This window comes from Suillus fuscotomentosus (assembly GCF_016647785.1).
Source record: "Suillus fuscotomentosus strain FC203 chromosome Unknown F5891scaffold_5, whole genome shotgun sequence".
Classification (NCBI taxonomy): domain Eukaryota; kingdom Fungi; phylum Basidiomycota; class Agaricomycetes; order Boletales; family Suillaceae; genus Suillus; species Suillus fuscotomentosus.
The window spans coordinates 529,537-549,448 of NW_024539517.1; the positions used below are offsets into that span (position 1 = coordinate 529,537).

Below are 19,912 nucleotides of genomic sequence, written 5' to 3' on the forward strand. Positions count from 1 at the left end.
TTACTAGGGACATCCATTCCAATCGAGAGTTGTGCGCCAACCATCATACCCTCGGAGAGATTTTCGGATTGTGATTGAAACGGATGACAGGAACGGGACAGAAACTGGTGCTACCGTCGAGTCTAGTACTAATAGTACTTTCCGGGATTACACAGCATCTCCAGAGCAAACCCGAGTACCGTCATATCCACTACAAGATCTTACTGATGAGCTCCAGGGAAGATCACGCTATCCAATAACTTCTGGAGGCTTTGGAGACATCTGGAAGTGCAATTTAGTGAAGCCCGATATGACCGTCCAGGTATGCCCAGCTTGTCGCACTTCCTACTGTTACTATCCTGATAATGACCAAGGTAGCAGTGAAGACTATTCGTGCTTTCGAATCCGACGACGAGGTCTTGATGCGGAAGAATAGTAGGGTAATGTGGTCTTCCACGGCGTTGCGTGTGTCAGTTTATCTGATGTTGAGTCCACTTTAGAGAGTCCGTCGCGAACTCAAAGTCTGGGGCCGTCTCAAGCATGATACTATTCTTCCGCTCTGGGGAGTGGCGACTGACTTTGGACCCTACCCCGCAATGATCTGCCCATGGGTCGAAAACGGAGCGCTCACGGGCTATCTTGAGAGGCAAGAAAGCTCGTTGTCATCTCACGATAAGTTTTCCCTTGTAAGCTCTGTGCATCTAGCTCCAGGGGCTTACTACTGACCTCCTTACGTTTTCCAGCTGAATGATGTTGCCCTTGGATTGCAATACCGTAAGTTTGTCGTTCACCGCACCCCATTTCTCAAATACTCATGTTGGTTCAGTCCACAGCAAATCAGTTGTCCATGGGGACCTGACAGGGGTGTGTACGTCCGCACACAGAAGGTTTTCATTACTCACATGCCAACTCTCCAGTCAAATGTCTTGATTTATGGCAACGGTCGGGCATGCCTCGCTGATTTTGGTCTCTCCACTATCATTCTGGAGTTTGTCGGTACCTCATATTTTACGAGCTCCATCCGAGGGAATGTCCGATGGGTAGCTGCAGAATTATGTGAAGTATCGGAGGAGGACGAGCTCTCGCTCAGCCCCGAGTGCGACATATAGTCGTTTGGCAGTATCACGCTCCAGGTTGGTAACTCGATTTGGAACGAAATGTCTTGTTCACTTCGTACATGCTCCAGGTATTGACTTGCAAGGTACCCTACCACAATGTGAAGAAGGATATTGCGGTGTTAGGACAAGTCATCAAAGGGATAAAACCGGAACCTCCTAAAGAATCGCAAATAGCGCCTGGGCACTGGGAGTTCATACAGCAATGCTGGTTGCCTCGTGCAAGTCGTCCGTCGATCGCGGAAATCGTAACATGTATAGCATGTGAACGACAATTTGTGTCATCCTAGTCTTTCTGAACATATATACTGACAGTACCAGTGTTATTAGGATGTAACAAGAACTGAGTTAAGGTATCTATAGAAAATGCATTGTGTGGTCACCGGAGTATTTTCAAATTTGAGGAGAATCATTTTCAACTCCTCATTAGGAAGGTGTTGTGGTTAGCTAACACTTAGTTGGAAGGAGCTGACCGAAGGCCATAAATATAAGCTTCTCTCCCTTCATTCATCCCTGACCGGTGACCTCGGAAGCACTCATCATTGTCCACGGTGTCAACACGGTATATTTCCAGTGTCCAGCAAGCTAGAAGTACTGCCTAGACTCCCGCGGTCCTTCTTTGCCGACGAATCGCCATAGTACTCAGGGCTGATTGCGATCGAATCACACTTGGCGCGAAGAGTACGAACTTTTGCAGTGAGAAATATACATATGGCCTTCACCTCATCATCATTATCATTAGCGCAGGGTAAGCAAGACTAAAATCAGTATCGACTCGCACTAATGAAGCTAGCAGCATAATCATGATAGCTGCTCGACTCAGGCTGTAGACCCTCCAAGACTAGTCATATATGAATCGAACGCAGTCCAGCCCTTGTCCCTTGGACGGCTTCATCAAACTTTCCGCCTGTCATCTCGATCGAGTACTCTGAGTCGGGGTCCTGGAAACCTGGATCAGTCACTTCAAGCCACAAGCCACAGGCGCCCTCCTTTGCAGACCAACGATACCGTAATCGTGCCTACACTATTTAGTTCCGTGTTATCTCTCGTACCGGCATCTGTACTTTGTCCCATTCCATAACTTGCTCGTCCAAAGTTCAGAGAGATTCGTGCACGCATATTTCCTCCAGCTCATGATCGTAGTGGTCAGAAAGTATGGCAAAGGAGCATCAGCCTGCGATGCAGGGCAGGCCTGGAAGTGAGTGCCAAGACAAAGCCGCTGTCCATCCTCTTCTTTGTCCTTTCTCAACGTATTGCAGAGGACTCAAAACAGCACACTAATCGCCCCGTACGTCCGAATCGCGGCGGCGACAGGGGTCCTGCCGGATCTACTATGGGAGTAGGGTCAACGTCAAATCCAAATTTTGAGCGCCCAAAACCTTTACTCACCGCTGGTGAACGAGAGCGCATGGCTAGACAGCAATTCGCTATGAATGGTCTCCGGCAAGAAAGACAGCACACTCAAAATGCGGGCGTTTTCATGCCCGAAGGGGGTGGCCAGGCGTCGCATTACTTCAATGATACCCATCGCGGGGGCACAGCGGGTGCAGACCCTTCATATCACGTACCACAGCCCATCGCTTCCAGCAGGGACCGCGATCGTATTCCGGCTCTAGATCAGGAGCGAGACAGACACAGGTCACATGCCAACATTGATCCTCCATCCTATAACCCAGCCTTATCTTCATCAACGACATATGGCCCAGGTTATGCAGCCCCCGCCAATATGCACCCAGTTTCTGCTATCACCGCTGCCATGAAATCAGTTTCGTTTGACGATAGCGGTGAGCAGTCCAGCTCGAATCCCAAAGGCCGGAATGGTCCATCACGCCCGCAAGATCCGTACACACGCCCCGGTGTGCCACCACCTATTATTAGACCTGCCATCACCCAGAAATCGTTCTCGTTAGACAGCGGCGTTCCATCTAGCATGACCCTTAATCGTCCGTCTCACATCCAGGATTCACATGCACGCTATGGCGGACCCCCACCATCTAGCAGTAGGCCTATCATTGCCCAGAAATCGGCCTCGTTCGATAGTAGCGGCTTTCAGCCCAGCTCGAGTCGCGAAGACTGGACTGGTCCGTCGCGCTTGCCGTACGAAACCCGCCATGAGTCTTCATACTACCAAGAGACACCAAAAGAGGTCCCGCAGAATTGGCAGTCGTCTCACAGGCTCGATTCTCAACACCCCTCGCTAAACATTACGAGCGGGAGCTATTACTATCCCGTTCAGCCTACCAATACGCATAATGAGGTCTCTGAGGGCGAGTATCATCAGACACTCAACCGATCATGGAACGAAACACAGCGCAACGAGCTCGAGATGAGAAGAACGCAAGAGGAGGAAACCAAACGCAAAGAAGACGAAATCAAGCGGAAGGCTATGCTTGCGAAGAAGAAAGAAGACGAAGTCAAGATGAGGGAAGCGCAGGCCCAGAGAAGGGAAGGACCTACAAGGCATGCGGAGAACTCAACAAGGGGGTATGGTGTGGAAGAAAGACGTCCAGCACAAGATCCCGCGTTGTACCGGGAGGTGGCGAAACAAAGGGAAGATAACTTAAGACGCATGGAGGAAGGTAGGTTGAAAGGAGAAATGGCGCGCGCTACAGAGGAAGAGAACCGGAGGAAGGAGGAAGAACGTGTACCGTGGAAAGAGGAAGTTCATTTTCTGGAGGATCTTACTAAACAAGTCCAGGGGAGACCGCCTTACCCCACTGCTTTCGGAGGTTTTGGAGACATCTGGAAATGTTTTTTGGTTAAGCCCAGCAGGCTCAATGAGGTACGTACAGCTTGTGACACTTGCTACCGTATCATCTGACTGTGATGTAGGTGGTGGCAGTGAAGACCATTCGCGCGTTCCAGGCGGACAACGAGGAAGAGAAGCGAAAGAAGGCGAATGTAATGTTTCTATTCCATTCATGTCGATCTTTCGGATGATAACTCGGCTTAGAGACTACGTCGTGAACTGAAAGTTTGGGGGCGTCTCAAACATGGCAACATTCTTCCACTCTGGGGGGTAGTAAATGACTTTGGGCCCTACTACCCTGCAATGGTTTGCCCGTGGGCTGATCATGGAGCTCTCACGAGCTTTCTTGAGTTTCGACAACAGGTGTTGTCGCTTCTAGATAAGTTTTTCCTTGTGAGCCCCTTTTTGAAAGTATTTCCAGACGCTTGCTGATATGTTGACACACGTTAGCTAAATGACATTGCCCTTGGACTGCAATATCTTCACGGTGAATCAGTTGTTCATGGTGACCTGACAGGGGTGTGTATAGCCACTCACAGAAGGTCTATTCTTCATTACTCACATCCAGACTCTCCAGTCAAATGTTTTGATCTATGGCAACGGCCGGGCATGCCTTGCTGATTTTGGTCTTTCTACTATCCTCGTGGAGTTTATCGGTACCTCCTATTTTACGAACTCTATTCGAGGGAATATCCGATGGGCAGCTGCAGAGCTATATGAGGCACCAGATAATGCATCGCTCAGCACCGAGTGCGATATCTACTCATTTGGCAGTATCCTATTGCAGGTTAGTCACTTGAATTTTCAACCGTCGGAACTTATTCCCTTTGCGCTCGCTCTAGATATTGACTTGCAAGGTACCCTACTACTATTTGAAGAACGACTTGACAGTCTTTGGAGAAATCATCAGGGGCAAGAAACCAGAGCCTCCCAGGGACTTGCAAATAGCGCCTGGACACCGGAGCTTTGTGCAGCGATGTTGGCTGCCTCGTGCGAGACGTCCATTGGTCGGAGAAATCGTGGCGTTTGTAGGACATGAACTACGAGCCTTGTCATCCCAGTCTGCTTAACGGAGTACAAGAGATTGATGAATTGGATGTAACACTTCTCTACGAGTGCTTCACGCCTGGAAAGTGGTGTTGAAGCAGTTTGACGTGATTCAAATATCAATTTGGATTTTGTATGCTCTGGCCGCACCCAATATCAAGCTTCTATCAAATATAACTTGAAGTACGTGGTACCAACGATAGTTCATCGGATACTAGATCATGTTCGTTTGAATCAAAAGCAAGCTGAGACATTTTGTGTACACAGCGAAGCAGCTCGAGCATACAGTCGGCAAGTGAAGCTTGAAGCTTGAGCTTAAACCGGTTGTTCTGTTTGATCTTTCCAACGGATCACTGGAGTCAGCCACTAGCTAGCTCCGCCCAGCATGCAGTCACTCCAACAGACATGACGTATGTCATTGAAATACCTCTGGTTATATAAGTTGCCCAACGTCCAAATCTATTGGACATCTAACGAGCCCCGTATTTTCACATAGGCCCTTCTCAAAATGCCCACCACCGTTTCATCTACACGGAATGTCATCTTGTATTTTGTTGCGCTGTACGTATGCTATGCTCAACGTCCTAAATCAATTGGTTACCATACTGAAATCGCATGCAGGGTCCTTCCGCCAGTAGCCGTATTTTTCAGTAAGTATAATGCCTCCTACATTATTATATTAATGACGACGTCGATGCCAATAGAACGCGGATGTGCTGCAGGTAAATATCCCAGTCAATACACCTCTCGACGCCGATTAAATCTCATGCCATTTTGCCAGACTTTTGGATTAATATCTGCCTTACGATCTTGGGTTGGATACCAGGAGTCTTGCATGCATGGTATGTTAACTTCCGTTCGTGAAGTCGGTCCATTTGCTCAGATAGTGGGCACTTAGGTACCTCATTTCTCGGAGCGAGGGAGCAATGTAATGACGTCATAACGTCATTAAAATTATCGGCGCAACGTTTTGCAAGGAGCTTAGATCAAGTAGAATCTCCGAGCAGAATCTCTCCACGGTGACGGGGAAATTGGGACTCGATGATGTGCTGTTCAAGTTGTCAACTGGGCCCGGTATCTGTGTACGACTATCTAATAGTGATTATCAATTCGGTTCGAGTCAACATGAGGTGATCACGGCAAGCGGCCCGCCCATTGGCACTTGAGTCACAAATTTACTGCTCACCTCAACGCATATGCATCGCATCGTCTTGGATAATTGAATGTTTCTCCTGCATCAGCTGCAAAGCACCGCATAATAGCCAACAGCTGTGACTCCTTAAAGAATCTGCATCATTAGTCATGTGCCTACCTCGGGAGCAAATTTAAAGGTGCCAGTGGGACTTGCTACTAGTACATGTGTACTAGCCCGTGTATGAATAGTATGTAATCGCATCATGAGACCAAGCGCACTGCCCGGGCCCCATGATGCTACGTTTTGGACAGGGTCACAGAGTTACCAGTAATGACATGCCTGCACGATTCAAGTCATAGTACAGACCAAAAGGTGCGTCCCTAGTGAGCCTTATGGGCCTGTCAGTTCATTCTAAACTTCATGTTAGGACAGGTTCAAAAGATCTATATTACCATCAGTTCAGTTCATGTCTTTGTCGTCCATTGTTGTAATTGATTCGACCGTTATCAATAGGTCATCGTATTCGGGTTCTCGATCCTCTGCTGGCTACGCAAGTGCGTCTGCGTATATAATATATGCTAACTACATCCAAATTACTGGTGCGTAATCACAATCACATTACAGACACCCGAGTTGATTTTGCCTTTCAGTCTGCTACACTATCATAATTTCTGAATAGTATACAGCTAGCCTACTTTGCGTAGTCCCCTATGCCAATGGCGACCTTGGCTCTCGTCCCTGTTGAATCCTCGACCATCACACCCGCCGCTGATCGTGAGCTTGACAAAAAGTGGAAGAGTGGCCTCAAAGTTGATATCGAGAAGAGCTTGCGTTCCATGGTCAACGAGGTCAAGCAGAATCTTAACGATACCTCCTCGAATGCCCTAACCAGTACTGTCGAGCGCGAGCGGCTGTCCCAGGAACACGTTACTCCGGTGAAGAGCATCCGTAATATTGCCGAGGAGCAGTTCCCTGTTGTACTTCAACGTGAAAGCCAGGTCAACGCTGCCCGGTCTTCTTCCTCCTTGCAACTTCCCACGCATATTTCGCAGTCGTATAGTTCTGGTTTTATACCCGAACATGACACCTGCCCTCCGCAAAAGCCTTCGGAGGTCTCTCGTTTCGCCAACCGAGAACGTGACAACCTGTCTGGCGATACTGACAAGGATCAGGCCAGGTATATCAGCAGCGCAATGAGGTCATCCACGTTGAATATCACAGGCAGAAGTTTTGAGCGCCCAAAGCATTCATCCCTCATCGAACCAGATGACATGTCCAGGTCTACGCATTCAGCTACGGATGCACTAGACAGGCGAAGCTTTCTGCGCACAGCGAACCTTTCCAACAGATCTGTCCTCCCAGGGCTTCCGTCAACGCCTGAAGAAGATGCACTAATGCCTCATATCTTTACCATGTCGCGACGGGGGAGCACGACGAGCACTGCCTCTGATCAGGCACCATCAGTACTCAACTTCCCGTCGCATGACATAACTGGTAGTGCGAATGGATGGGAGAGGGATCGTGCTTTAACCATGGAACAACAGTGGAGTGCCATTTACAGAGCTCGGGATAGAAGGCGAACGACACCGTACACATATATTGAAGCCAGAGCCAGTGCCTCTGCCTTCGAGCGGTTGGACGAGGATTATCCACCACCAACACCACCATCCCCTTCAATGGCACCCAGTTCGCGTTCCGTAGTCCCCGTCGCCAGGTACTCTCGCTCCTTAGGCAGTTCAAGCTCAACAGTCCCTATGGGGTACTCCTACTCTTCAGACAGCCTACGCTCTACAGCCCCAATAGGGTACTCTCACTTCCCCCCGTCCTCGCAGGTACCCCTACCAACTGTTAGCAAGCCTATCGCCATCAAGAAATTGTTTTCATTGGATGATGACGGCTGTCAGTCTAGCCCAAGTCCCAAAGACTGGGATGTTCCATCACACTCGCCGTACGAAACCTATGAGTCCTCGCATTCTCCACAGACACCGGATGCGCTCCCGCGGAGCTGGCAGTCATCTAATCTCCATACTCGACTCTCCTCGCAAAACATGCATTACGGGTGCTATCACATTCAGCATTCTTACCCGTATCCTGATGACCTTCACGATGCAGACTTATGGGAGTATGATGGGCACAGGCTTCTCCAGAGGGAGGAGAGCGTCCGCAAGAGAGAGGAAGAGATTTCTCTGCGGGAGCAAGAACTAAAGAGGAGAGAGGAGGATTTTACACGGCAGGAGGAAGCTACGCAGAAAGAAAGCGAGCCCAGGCACGAGGAGAAGGAAACCGAACGCGTAGAGGACAAAATCATGCGCAAAGAGCTCGATCTCATAAAACAGGAGGAGGGAGAAACCAGGGAGGGAGAAGGAACAGAACGTGAAGGAGACGAAAGCAAGTGGCAAAAGAATTTTGCGAAGAAGAAAGAGGAAAAGGCTGAGAGAAACGAGGCGCAGGGCAAGAAAAGGGCGGACGATCTCGGGAGACGAGAAGAACCAGCGACGAGGCGTTTGGAGGAGGAAGAAAGACAAATGACACGAGGCGTTATGCGAAAGTCAGAGGAGGTGAAACGCAAGGAATATGAAGTTGTCTTCAAAGAACAAGCATTGCGCACCGAAGAGAAAAGGATTCGGAGGAAAGAGGAACAACTCGGGCGACGAGAGAATCAACTGACCCTTAGGGAGGTAAAGATGGAGCGCAGATATGACCAGCGGAAGGCCCAAGAGGAAGAATATCGAAAGCATATCGAAGAGAGAAGGCGCCAAAGTTTGGAGGAAAAGACGAAGCAGAGCTGGAAGTCCTTGGGATATCATCCGAGTCGAACAACGCCACCTCCCCGCATGTCTACTTCTCGATCCTTTTCATCTTCTACAGGTCCTTGGTCAACCTCCGACCGTGACGAGCGCATGTCAACAGCATGTCCGCCTGTTAACAGAGGCCGCTCCACATCGATCAGCACTAGCCGTAGCAGCACGACCCGGACGTCCTCGACTCGTTTGAGCTCGACCGCGAACTCATGGAGGTCGAATATAACTAAGCCGCAAACGCCATCAGCTCAGAAGAATCAACCTCGCCAGATGTCTTCCCCCGATAGTAATGAGCTTCACATGTCTGCAGCAGGGAGTCCGACCGCAGATAGGGGCCACACATACACCAGTCGTAGCAATTCAACCTGGACGTCCTCGAGTCGGCGGAGCTCAAACGCGAGCTTACACCTATTGAGTACACCCAATCCGCAAACATCATCAGCCTACAAGGATCCACCTCATCAAATGTCTACCTCAAAATCTTTTCCGTCTTCTGTAGGACCCTTGCCCATTCCCAGCCGCAACGAGCTTCACATATCTGCAACAAATTCGCATAGGGACCGCTCCGAGTCAACCAGCACCAACCGTAGCAACACGCCCTGGACGTTCTCGAGATTGAGCTCGATCACACGCCAGAACAAGAAAGTGGCACCAGGCGCCGTGGGAGCAGGGGCAATGAAAGAGGAGGATGTCGGGAAAGGTGACGGAATCAACCGGAAGGAGACGCTTGCGAAGAAGGAAGTCAAGGAAGAGGCAGAGGTCAGGAACATGTCGGAGGTTGTTAGACCGGAGAAGAAGGATGAAAGACACATCGCACATGACCTTTGGCCGAGATCAACGGAATCTAAACGCAAGGAGGAGGAAGCCAGATTTGAAGCATTCGGGACGGTGGACACCACAGAAGAAGAGATCCTGAAGGAGAAACAAACAGCACAAGGGAAAGCGTGTGATAAGCCGACACCCGATGTATGCAGATTCTTTCCATTCCCTCACTATTTCTCACATTCTTCCAGAACAGTGGAAATATGTTACCTCGGGCGCAGTTACTCCTGAACGTATGGATGTGTGTTATTGATATACCCCTGACTCACGCAACTATCCAGACTTCCGCTTCACCTTCTTCAGAAATAATGGCGACAGAGGAAGAAGCCAACCAAGAGTCACCAGGTTCTGCGTCAGATTGTCTAGAAGATCTGACCAATAAACTCCAGGGAAGATCGCGCTATCCGATCGCTTCTGGAGGCTTTGGAGACATCTGGAAGTGCGATTTAGTGAAGCCCAGTGGGACCGTCCAGGTATGTTCAGCTTGCAGCGCTTCCCATAGGATTATCTTGAACATCACGCAGGTAGCAGTGAAGACTATCCGTTCTTTCGGGTCGGATAACAAAGAATTGACGCGAAAGAATGGGAAGGTAATTTCCCTATTTCATTTATGACAATCTTTCCAACAATAACTTAACGTAGAGAGTGCGTCGTGAGCTGAAAGTTTGGGCCCGTCTCAAACACCGTAGCATTCTTCCCCTCTGTGGAGTGGCAAACGACTTTGGGCCCCACCCAGCAATGATTTGTCCATGGGCTGACAATGGAGCTCTCACAGGCTTTCTTGAGCGTCAACAAGACGTGTTGTCGCCTCAAGATAAGTTTTCCCTTGTAAGCTCTTTTTCGAAAGTATTTCCAGGCGCTTGCTGACATGTTGACACACGTTAGCTAGATGACATTGCCCTTGGATTAGAGTACCTCCACAGTGAATCAGTTGTCCATGGTGACCTGACAGGGGTGTGTATAGCCACTCACAGAAGGTGTATTCTTCATTACTCACGTCCAGACTCTCCAGTCGAATGTCTTGATTTATGGCAACGGTCGGGCATGCCTCGCTGATTTTGGTCTCTCCACTATCATTCTGGAATTCGTCGGTACCTCCTATTTTACGAGCTCCATCCGAGGGAACGTCCGATGGGTGGCTGCAGAGTTATGTGAAGCATCAGAAGACGATGAAGTTTCGCTCAGCACCGAGTGCGACATATACTCGTTTGGCAGTATCACCCTGCAGGTCAGTAACTTAACTTTTCCGCCGAAAGAAGTCTGTTCACTTTGCGCATGCCCTAGGTGTTGACTTGCAAGGTACCGTACTACAACGTGAAAAATGATATTTTAGTGTTGGGACAGGTCATTAAGGGCAAGAAACCAGAGCCTCCCAAGGAGTCGCAAATAGCGCCTGGGCTTTGGGAGTTCATACAGCGGTGCTGGTTGCCTCGTGCAAGTCGTCCATCGGTTGGAGAAATCGTAGCATTTGTTGAATGTGAACGACAAGCTCTGCTGAACAGATCGACAGGGATCTAGGATTACCACTACATGAAATGGTAGTGGCGACGGGCAATGCTGCAGTACATGGAGGTGTCTCAGTGGAAACCTATCCCGAGTAGCAACCATGGACGATATCTTACCTTATCCGCCCACTGTTGGTATAGAATTAATTCTCGAAATTGGCTCACCTTGTATAAACCAAAATAATACCTCAAACATCGCAATGAAGTCTCAAATCAAACTTCACCCAAACGGAGCAATTGCAATACAACTGCGTCGGATGCAAAACCCCTCCTATCAAGATACTCAGTAACAAAATAGCAACACCTACAATACAAATCATCAAGGGAGTGGCGAAGTAGTACTAGTGGGGCTTGAATCAAGTAGCAATTGCGAGCGAAAATATATGAGCTCTTGTAGTGAAGTTTCCAGGCATCCAAAGCCATCTCCGGGACATCATCTCGCACTCAAAGTATACTCCTGCCAAAGAGTGTCCACGAAATCTTTGTCTGTCTGAAAATACAAAGGTCAGAGAGGATGCTTTAGACTTGATGAATGGATATAAAACATACGTGTATGAGAGTCAGAACTTCCCGGACAAAGTCGTTCCTCGAAAAATTATTCGAACTCCCATTTTTCTTCTGGGCGAGAGCAGACAGAAGAGATGCATGGACGGCATGAGTGTCGATGGCGTTTGCGTCATCAACAGAGCTCTGACTAGCTACAGAACCAGCACGCTCTTTGCGCACATGCTTGGCCTTGCCATTAACAAGGACTGCAGGTGTCGACACGACACCTTGTGGCTGTGGAAGTGGCATAACCTTGACAGGCGGTGGCACATCCCAGCTCTTCTCTATCTCCTCTCTCTCTCGCTCCCGATCCTTCTCCCGCTCCTTCCGACCTTTCTTCTGGCTCCTCCTATTTTTTGAGCGCTGCTCCTTCGCAAATGCATCCGGATCGCTCAGTGCACTCGTATCAGCAAAGTCGAGCTCAATCACATCTGAGTCTGCCTCGACAAATGGAGCACGAGGGTATGGCCACAAGTCAGAATCTGCTTCGAATGGAATGAGGGGACGGGGTTTGGGTACGTTGTGTGTGCCATTGACGCTGGTCAATGTCGGCGTGGTATCTGGATCCCCAGGTTGTGGAGGTGCGACAGAGGGAATATGAAGGTGTGGGGAGGCACGCGAGTGCTTCATCGTCTGAGCAGCCGCAAGGAGGTCGCCGACCACCGTGAAATCAGAATTGAAACCTCGGAGTGGTGGACGAGGAGTGACATCGCCCAGGGTTTTGCCGCTCCCATTTCTTGTGCCTTTGTACTCGGATTGGCCCATAGGTACAGCGAGGAGTGGCAATCCAGAGGATAACCCTGCAGCTTGCAGCTCCATGTTATTTTCAGCATCAAGTATAGTACTAGAAACAGAATATCCTCCTTCAGAGATAGATCCATCATCACTTGCCTCATTATCACCCTCATAGGCACGGGATGCGGGGAGCCCGAGGAGCGTAGAGATGACATCTTGGTTGAGCACCTGAGGTAGTGCAGTAGACGTTGGTTTGGGAGAAAGGATGATAGGACTTTGTGAGCTGGCAGTGTGTCCAGTGGTGTATCCGAGCGTCGTGGACTGAGCTTGTGTAGTATATGTGGTTTGTGCATGTGTGGAGGTGGGTAGGGGGAGGGAAGCTGATGCCGCTCCAGAGCGAGATGGTCCACGATTGGGTTGGCTTGGTGGTGCGGAGGCGAAGATGGTGTCCAATAAAGCTAATCCGCGAGTCGGAGGGACGGAATTGGAGGTCGGTGGCGGAACGGATGCCGTTCTATATACATTTCCACTGCCGGATATGCCGGCCAGTAAACTTGCAGCAGTCGTCTCCTTAGTCTGCGATTGTAAGGGCATCTGCTGTGGAGTACATCCTGTGCCCCCCAGCTTGGCAAACAGTTTGTCAAGCTCCGATACATGCCCGTTGGAACGACTACTTTCTGAGGGAGTGGGTTGACTTCCTGCATGATACTCTTCCGACTCCGAAATACTATGTATGCTGCTGGTGGATGCGCTCGATGCCGAGCGCATGTGTGAACGTTCTGCAAGATATTAAGAGCAATTCTTTGAACAAGCTTTCAGTCCGCCTACCACTGGCCCTCGATGACGACCGAAAGTTCGGGGGAGGAGGACGATCCGGGCCATATCTATACTCCTCTGGATACGGAAGATTCTGCTTGATATAGCTATGCAATCTACAAGTGCGTCAGAGTATATGCAAACATGGCGAAAGGCCAGTCACTCACCTCAACACAACATCTTGCATGCTTTCTCTTGCATCGGTTGCAAAGCACCACAACCCAACCGTTTGTGATCGACCTTTCTCAGCATCTTGTAATTGTTCTAGATTTGGCACGACGAACTCGGGAGCAAATTTAGAGGCTGGACCTTCCTGCTTGGAGAGGGGTAGTTTGTCTCGTGCTTCTACGAGCCTGCGTGTGGTGAAGTCGGGGTAATGACGCATCATGAGATAGGAACCATGCGCGCCTATGCCATCTTCTGGATAGAGTCGTTGGATGTAGTCGTCCATACCCACACGATTCAAAATATAGAGACCATAAGGTGGGTAAGAATCCCTACAGAAAATGAGCTGTAGACATGCAACTAAATGCGTTGAACGTACCTCTCGTACAAAAACATGCTCCCTTCATAACCCTGCTTCTCCCATTTGTCACCGTTATGGTGGTACACACAGACGTGGCTGAACTGATCGAATATAGATACAATAGAGGGGTCTCTACGACGAACAACCTTCATGTTCGAGAGATAACGCGACTGAGGAGACATTCCTAGATGTGATTGTGTAGACGGCATTGTTTCAGGAGGAGTTGACTCTAGTGGTTGCGGCTGTCGGTGACGATGTTGCTGAGAGTGAGTTGATACAGAAGAATTAGAACGAGCTCGGCGAGGAGGACCCATGGCAGATTTGTTGAAGCAATTATAACAGATAGTGGGGGTTATGAGGCAAGGAACACGTACAAGGCTGTATAATCTACCACCCCCATTTGGGGAGGTCGAGTTGAAAAGCCAATTCGATTTTCAATGAAATCATATGGAACAGTGACACGTACTGGCGTCGATGTACAGTATCAATAGTAAATTGCTCTGAAATGTGTAATAGGAAAACATAAGTCGGTGCACTAAATTCCTCCTTTCTGTTCCCGCTCTTCGGTGGGTTGGTTTTCCCAGACTAAATTCAATCCTCCACATGTTACACACCATCGCCAGTCGAGATCTGTCCGCGCTCCTGAAAAGCAATTGTACTCATACCAGTAGCCTCGTCAGAGCTAGCCACGAGCTTAGAGTGATATTCTCGAATGTCAAGGATGAGACGCGGGCCCAGCACAAACATCTGAATAGGCTGTACAATTTGAAGAATGCCGAAATAAACTTTACTTGCCGGGGAAGATGCGTCCTGTATTAGAAATGATGAGGAATATATGAATCGATCACAGTTGAACGCACCATGAGCGTCGGAGACAGCGAACCAATGCTGAAGCAGGACACAGCAGCAAAGCTAGCACACGCGGAAATTTAGAAGAACAGGTCAATAACACCCAAATAACCGAACTCGCCCTACAAAGTCCACCACGTGACCTTTTATCAACACCATGAAAGAGTCTCCGGCTGTCGGCATTTGTCGCACTTCACGGAAGTGTTTTATAACAATCCAGAATGCAAGACACAAGGCGAGTATCTGCCAAACAAGAGTGGGTATCAAAGTCTCGTGAGGCAGGCGTACAGTTGCTGGGTTGGTGTAGGCGTCGAGACACTGAAAGATATCAGAAAGGATGAACTCCTCTGTTATTCGTTCATGAGTCTAATACATCGGTTTCATTCCTGATTATTATTAAAACTTACCCCATGAAGAATAATTATTTCCTATTGCGGTCATCACTGCGGTGGCGACTGTGGCAGCCAGTAAGAGTACAACGAGAATGATGAGCATCTTTTTAGATCGCCGATACATGGCATATATCCGAGTCATCATAATGACTTGCGCAGTATTTCAGTGAACTTGACGTAAAAGAGGTGTTGTAGCCAGTAGCTCACCACCCAGCATGGCATTGATGACGACAGGTGTCCACAACTGTGCCGAGTGAAGGGTAGCGCCTGAAGAACTCCAGTCAATTATGCGCATTAATGAACTCGATACTTCAAATGAACTCACAGCTGTTGAAATCATTATGGAGAAACAGGCCGGTCGAGAATATCACTCACCCCTTATGTATGAGAACAGTTAGTGGTTGGATGGGAATCATCACAAAAATAGATGCAGGATACGCACTACATCTGTCATCGAGACTGACGCGATATTTGCTACATGGCACCGGTTATAAGAAATGAACACAGGGTGTGTGAGGATACATACACAGTACGCCTCCGCTGATTACAAGAAAGATCGCTTATCAGCACAGTATATCATTGCCAACTTGCTAGCATTGCAAACACACACGTAGAATGGTATTCCACCATAGCGAACCTAGCATATTTTGAAATCAGTACAGCTTGCCAACTGTGCTTATGACATCATCTACGCACACTGATATATAGGACCTTCATGAGAGACCAACGTTGCCTCTGCCCCAAACTAACTGTCAGATCGTGTTGTGCTTGTGAGTCATGTAGACAGCTCACCCAGACCAATTCAAACTGTTGAAGGATTCTTAGTGAGATGGCTGCGCCAGTAATGACATCGACTTACCTCTTGTGCGAATGTCAGTGCTTGAGTACCATGTGGATATCAATGACTGCCGCGGTAAGTAGTGGCGGCGTAGCTCGCTCACCCAAATCATATACCACTGCAGTAGAGGATGCAACTGTGAAACCAGAATCAAAGATGGAGTGAGATGTCATGAATGTCGTCTGGCTTGCTCTTCATTCCACGAACCCATGAAATAGCTCATTCCACGTTCCCAGTCGATTGTCGGCCACCAAGCTGGATCATTTGATAGGATGGTCATGTTGAAATCGGCGTACTTAGTAAACGTGTAGAGTGGGCGTTTGCACAAAGTAGTACGCAATCATCCTGCGCTTTAATTGTAGTTCGGATAAAACTATATTTCGGTTGTTTGAATATGTGGAATCCTGATTGACGCGTGATGGACTATGACCACAGCATGTGGCTGTTGTCAGATGAAGTGAGGCGACGCCGCCACTCAAACCAAGTAGAGTGAGGAGTGGCGGTGGCGTAGTTTCAGAAACTTTAAATAGAGCCGAAATACATTATTCCCGGGGCGCCTCTGGGTGTTTTCTGAACCTGAATCGACATTTGAAGCATTGATGAAATCTTTTCGTGATGGAACTTGCTGCGTGCAGCTGCGTGCTTGGCGCTGCTTGGCGACCATCACTAGCTTTAATAACACCGAACTCACCCTTATTAGTAACACGTGTCGAAGGTGAGTTCAAGTTGAATTCAAAGCGACCACATAGTATAATCCACAATGCGGCAATTTATGTAACTATATTTCTCAAAGGTCCCCCTCGCATCTTGAACATTGACCTACATCGACTTGCTAAGTAAGTATGTAGCAGCCTATTGTATGTATTATTTTGCGTGTTCATGGTGTGTCGTCGGCGATCATAGCCACTCCACGGTCTAAAATTGAGATCAACCTTGACTCTGGTGAGACGAAGTGACAGGACTTACGGCGGAAGTTATACCGTAAGTGACGCGATTGACTTCACTTCATTTGTGATGCGGGGCAATACCCGACATAAGACTTCGGGAGGGAACAAGCAATTACCTGTGAAATACGTTAAAGCAGTAAACAAGAGAGAATACTATCCTCCTCCAAACCTGTTCGTATGTGCGCTTGTCACCCATCACGCCAGTAGCCTTCACAGGAAGTAAGATGACCATGGCCTAGCTGATTTGATTGGCGATTCGCCTTACGAATCTCCTCAATATAAATATGATCTGCTTGTTGCATGATCATCACCAAGTTGTTCGCGTGACAGGACCCAAAATCGGAACCAGCTAGGAAAGCAACTAAAGATGCCGATATCCACAGAAGTCTCCCAAGTGCAGACTTCATCTACACAGAACAGTAAGTGCAATCGGCAATATAGGATTCCATTACTGAAGAACTCGCGTAAAAGTTCGATCAACTTCAATTTCATGGCCTTGACATCGTGGTGCGTCTTTATGGTCGCGCTCGGACCCTTGAAGCTTATGCTCTCAATGACATCTGGGTATAGGGTTCCTTGCAATAGTCATTCGATCTTGCCCTTTGCCCTCGCTCCATTCTCTTCCTTCTCAGTAGCTTCGCCGCATCTGTCTCGAAGACGGGGATGACAGCATAGCCTTGCGTTTCTGCTCCGGATCCTCGGCATCATCGAGTCGGGAGAGGAAGAGCTCAGAAGCATCCACTACGATCAGGTTGACCCCCATATCTTTGGTCAACTTGTCATGCTTCGTTCAGACGAAGCACGCCATGGCGTGGAACCTGGTGCGTGAGTAAGACATGAATCATGGAAAGAATGTGAGGGCACACCTGTCGTGGACCTTGCGTGAGTTAGCGTCCATCGAGATATTCAAGAAACCAAGACCTGGAGGCCATGGCAGATGCAAAGAATATCTAGAGAGTATGATTCGAATTTCCTGGAGTTTGTGTCAGAAACGCGTTTCCTGCTGCATCACATGAGCGAACCTTCAAGCTTGAGTTTTGGATTTGTGTACACAGCATAAGCTCTGGGCATACGTTCAACTCGCAGCATCCCCTTGTCATGAGACCGTGCTAAACCGGCACTCATGGTCAATACACGAGGCGATTTGAATCAGAACATGGCATATCCCGAACCTACAAACCGAAGTCAAGAATAAGGATGGTATTGAACTGATCGTGTATTTCGGCCATGTTTTATGATTGAAGACTCGATGTGAGCGCTTGGGCCTTGAGCTTGAGGAAGATATCTTTCTTCCCGTTCCCACGGTCTTTCAAACCCAGTTTCCATATTATGCCATGGGACCGTCTGACCGGAACCTGCCTCTCCTAATCATTTTGACCCACAAGAAGCTGAACACTCCGGAGCACTGACAAGTCATATGCAGATTGATTGTTTCATTTGTTCCAAACTAAATTATATCCTTCACAGTCCAAACTTCAAAATATCAAACAAATAAATATATACTACAATGAGCTCAGTTACACGACAAACTTTTACATGTCGGTGTACAGTATCTGTGGTTAATCATTTGGATCCTCTCCCACGTTACACACTACCGCTAGTTGATGCGTGTTTATATGAATCGAAAGCCATTGTAGTGACGCAAGCTCCTTCGTCAGAGTTCGCCACGAGCTGAGCGTGATATTCCCGAATGCTAAGGATGAGACGCGGTCCTAGCACAAACATCTGCATAGCCTGGGCGACTTGGCCGATACCGTAATAAAAACTGACTCCCACAGAGAAGGACTTCAGAAATGATGAGCAGTATGCGGGTAACAGGGAGCAGTCGGTTTACCGAGAGATTTGGAGATAGTGTGCCAAGATTGAAGCAAGACACAACGACAAAGCTAGCACGTCCAGAACTTCAGTGAGGCAATGATATCAAAATAGTTTCAACTCACACTACAAAGTATAGCATATGACCCCTCATCAAAACCATGAGACACTCTTTAATGTTCGTTCCTGTCCGCGATTTTTTCAATTCGCAGAAGTGTTTTATGACAATCCAGACTGCAAGACACAGGGCAAGGATCTCCCATACGGTGGTGGGTACCGTAGTCTCTGCATTCAGACGTGTGTCCTCTGCGCTCATATTCTCGAAACACTGACGGTTGCCAGAAAGGATCTTCTCCACTGATATTCGTGTATGAGTTCTGAATATTGCATTCATAATTTAAGCTTACCTCCTGAAACACCGATATTCCCTATCACCGTCATAACCACGGAGGCAATCGTACAAGCCAGTAAGACCACAATGAGAAAGATGAGTATCCTTTTGGATCCCTGGTACATAGCATGTATCCGAGTTGCCATGATGACTTGCAAAAATTTCAGTGAAGTTAATATCACTAGGGGCCACACTCACCTCCCAGCATGGTATTGATTATCAAAGACGTCCATGCCAGCATGAACCACAAGATGTTGCCTGAAAACCCAGTCATCGGTGCGCATTGTTTAAATAGATACTCTGAATCAACTCACAGCTGTGAAAGTCGTCAACTGGAAGAAAAACAGCTGGCGAGATATCACTCACCCCTAGGAGCGTAATTAGTAGTTGAATGGGAATAGCAGACATCGGCGAAGAATACCCACTGCATCTGTAATAGAGATTTGGAAATACACTGCATGCCATCAGTCAAAAGAAACGAACGTATACTATGAGCACACATACACAGTATGTAGACGCTGGTCGTAAAATATGGCTTATTAAAATAGTGCATTATCTTCTGGCTAGTATTGGAAACATACATTGAAAATAGTATTCCGATGTAGCGAACCTAGCATATAGTCAAGTCAGCACAGCTTGGCAACTGCGGTTATGATATCAGACACGTACACAAACATAAAGAAGACTCATGAGGGAGCAGCGTTGCCTCTGCCCAGAATTAACTGCACTATCCTGTGTCTCTGATATAGTACTTTACTCACCCAAATCAGTTCGAACTGTTAAATCATTTTTAGTAAAATGGCTACACCGGGAATGGCACCAACTTGCCTCTTGTGCAAGCACGAGTACTTGAAAACAAGTCTAGATCAACTGTCCCCTTCAAAATTATTATCTTACTCACCCC

The 19,912-nt window shown here is 48.2% G+C and overlaps 6 protein-coding genes across 6 annotated transcripts; 5 read left to right on the plus strand and 1 right to left on the minus strand.

Annotated features, from left to right (window-relative positions):
* Positions 1-236: 236 nt before the first annotated feature.
* On the plus strand, positions 237-1,484 carry F5891DRAFT_553978 (kinase-like domain-containing protein). The gene is made up of 7 exons (XM_041372234.1): positions 237-301; positions 358-419; positions 480-665; positions 723-753; positions 806-843; positions 897-1,112; positions 1,166-1,484. The coding sequence occupies exons 2-6, from the start codon at positions 402-404 to the stop codon at positions 1,086-1,088; spliced, it is 465 nt and encodes a 154-aa protein (XP_041231745.1). The 5' UTR covers positions 237-301; positions 358-401; the 3' UTR covers positions 1,089-1,112; positions 1,166-1,484.
* Positions 1,485-4,056: 2,572 nt separating this feature from the next.
* F5891DRAFT_942247 (kinase-like protein) lies at positions 4,057-4,913 on the plus strand (the record flags this gene model as incomplete). The annotated part of the gene is made up of 4 exons (XM_041374399.1): positions 4,057-4,236; positions 4,294-4,362; positions 4,421-4,630; positions 4,686-4,913. Coding segments are annotated over 4 exons (687 nt in total), but the record flags the coding sequence as incomplete, so codon positions are not given.
* Positions 4,914-5,260: 347 nt separating this feature from the next.
* On the plus strand, positions 5,261-6,014 carry F5891DRAFT_1004381 (UPF0057-domain-containing protein). Its single transcript, XM_041360349.1, has 5 exons — positions 5,261-5,451; positions 5,512-5,540; positions 5,595-5,612; positions 5,672-5,732; positions 5,789-6,014. Exons 1-5 carry the CDS (start codon positions 5,399-5,401, stop codon positions 5,820-5,822), a joined length of 195 nt encoding a protein of 64 aa, XP_041231747.1. The 5' UTR covers positions 5,261-5,398; the 3' UTR covers positions 5,823-6,014.
* A 727-nt stretch (positions 6,015-6,741) lies between these two features.
* On the plus strand, positions 6,742-7,023 carry F5891DRAFT_941978 (uncharacterized protein; the record flags this gene model as incomplete). The annotated part of the gene is made up of 1 exon (XM_041374375.1): positions 6,742-7,023. A coding segment is annotated over one exon (282 nt), but the record flags the coding sequence as incomplete, so codon positions are not given.
* Positions 7,024-9,995: 2,972 nt separating this feature from the next.
* On the plus strand, positions 9,996-11,121 carry F5891DRAFT_911028 (kinase-like domain-containing protein; the record flags this gene model as incomplete). Its single annotated transcript, XM_041373622.1, has 6 exons — positions 9,996-10,087; positions 10,139-10,238; positions 10,291-10,476; positions 10,534-10,602; positions 10,661-10,876; positions 10,933-11,121. Coding segments are annotated over 6 exons (852 nt in total), but the record flags the coding sequence as incomplete, so codon positions are not given.
* A 300-nt stretch (positions 11,122-11,421) lies between these two features.
* Positions 11,422-14,090, minus strand: F5891DRAFT_1244241 (uncharacterized protein; the record flags this gene model as incomplete). Its single annotated transcript, XM_041369774.1, has 5 exons — positions 11,422-11,643; positions 11,703-13,213; positions 13,263-13,366; positions 13,418-13,747; positions 13,795-14,090. 5 exons carry the CDS (start codon positions 14,088-14,090, stop codon positions 11,587-11,589), a joined length of 2,298 nt encoding a protein of 765 aa, XP_041231750.1. The 3' UTR covers positions 11,422-11,586.
* Between the last annotated feature and the right edge of the window lie 5,822 nt (positions 14,091-19,912).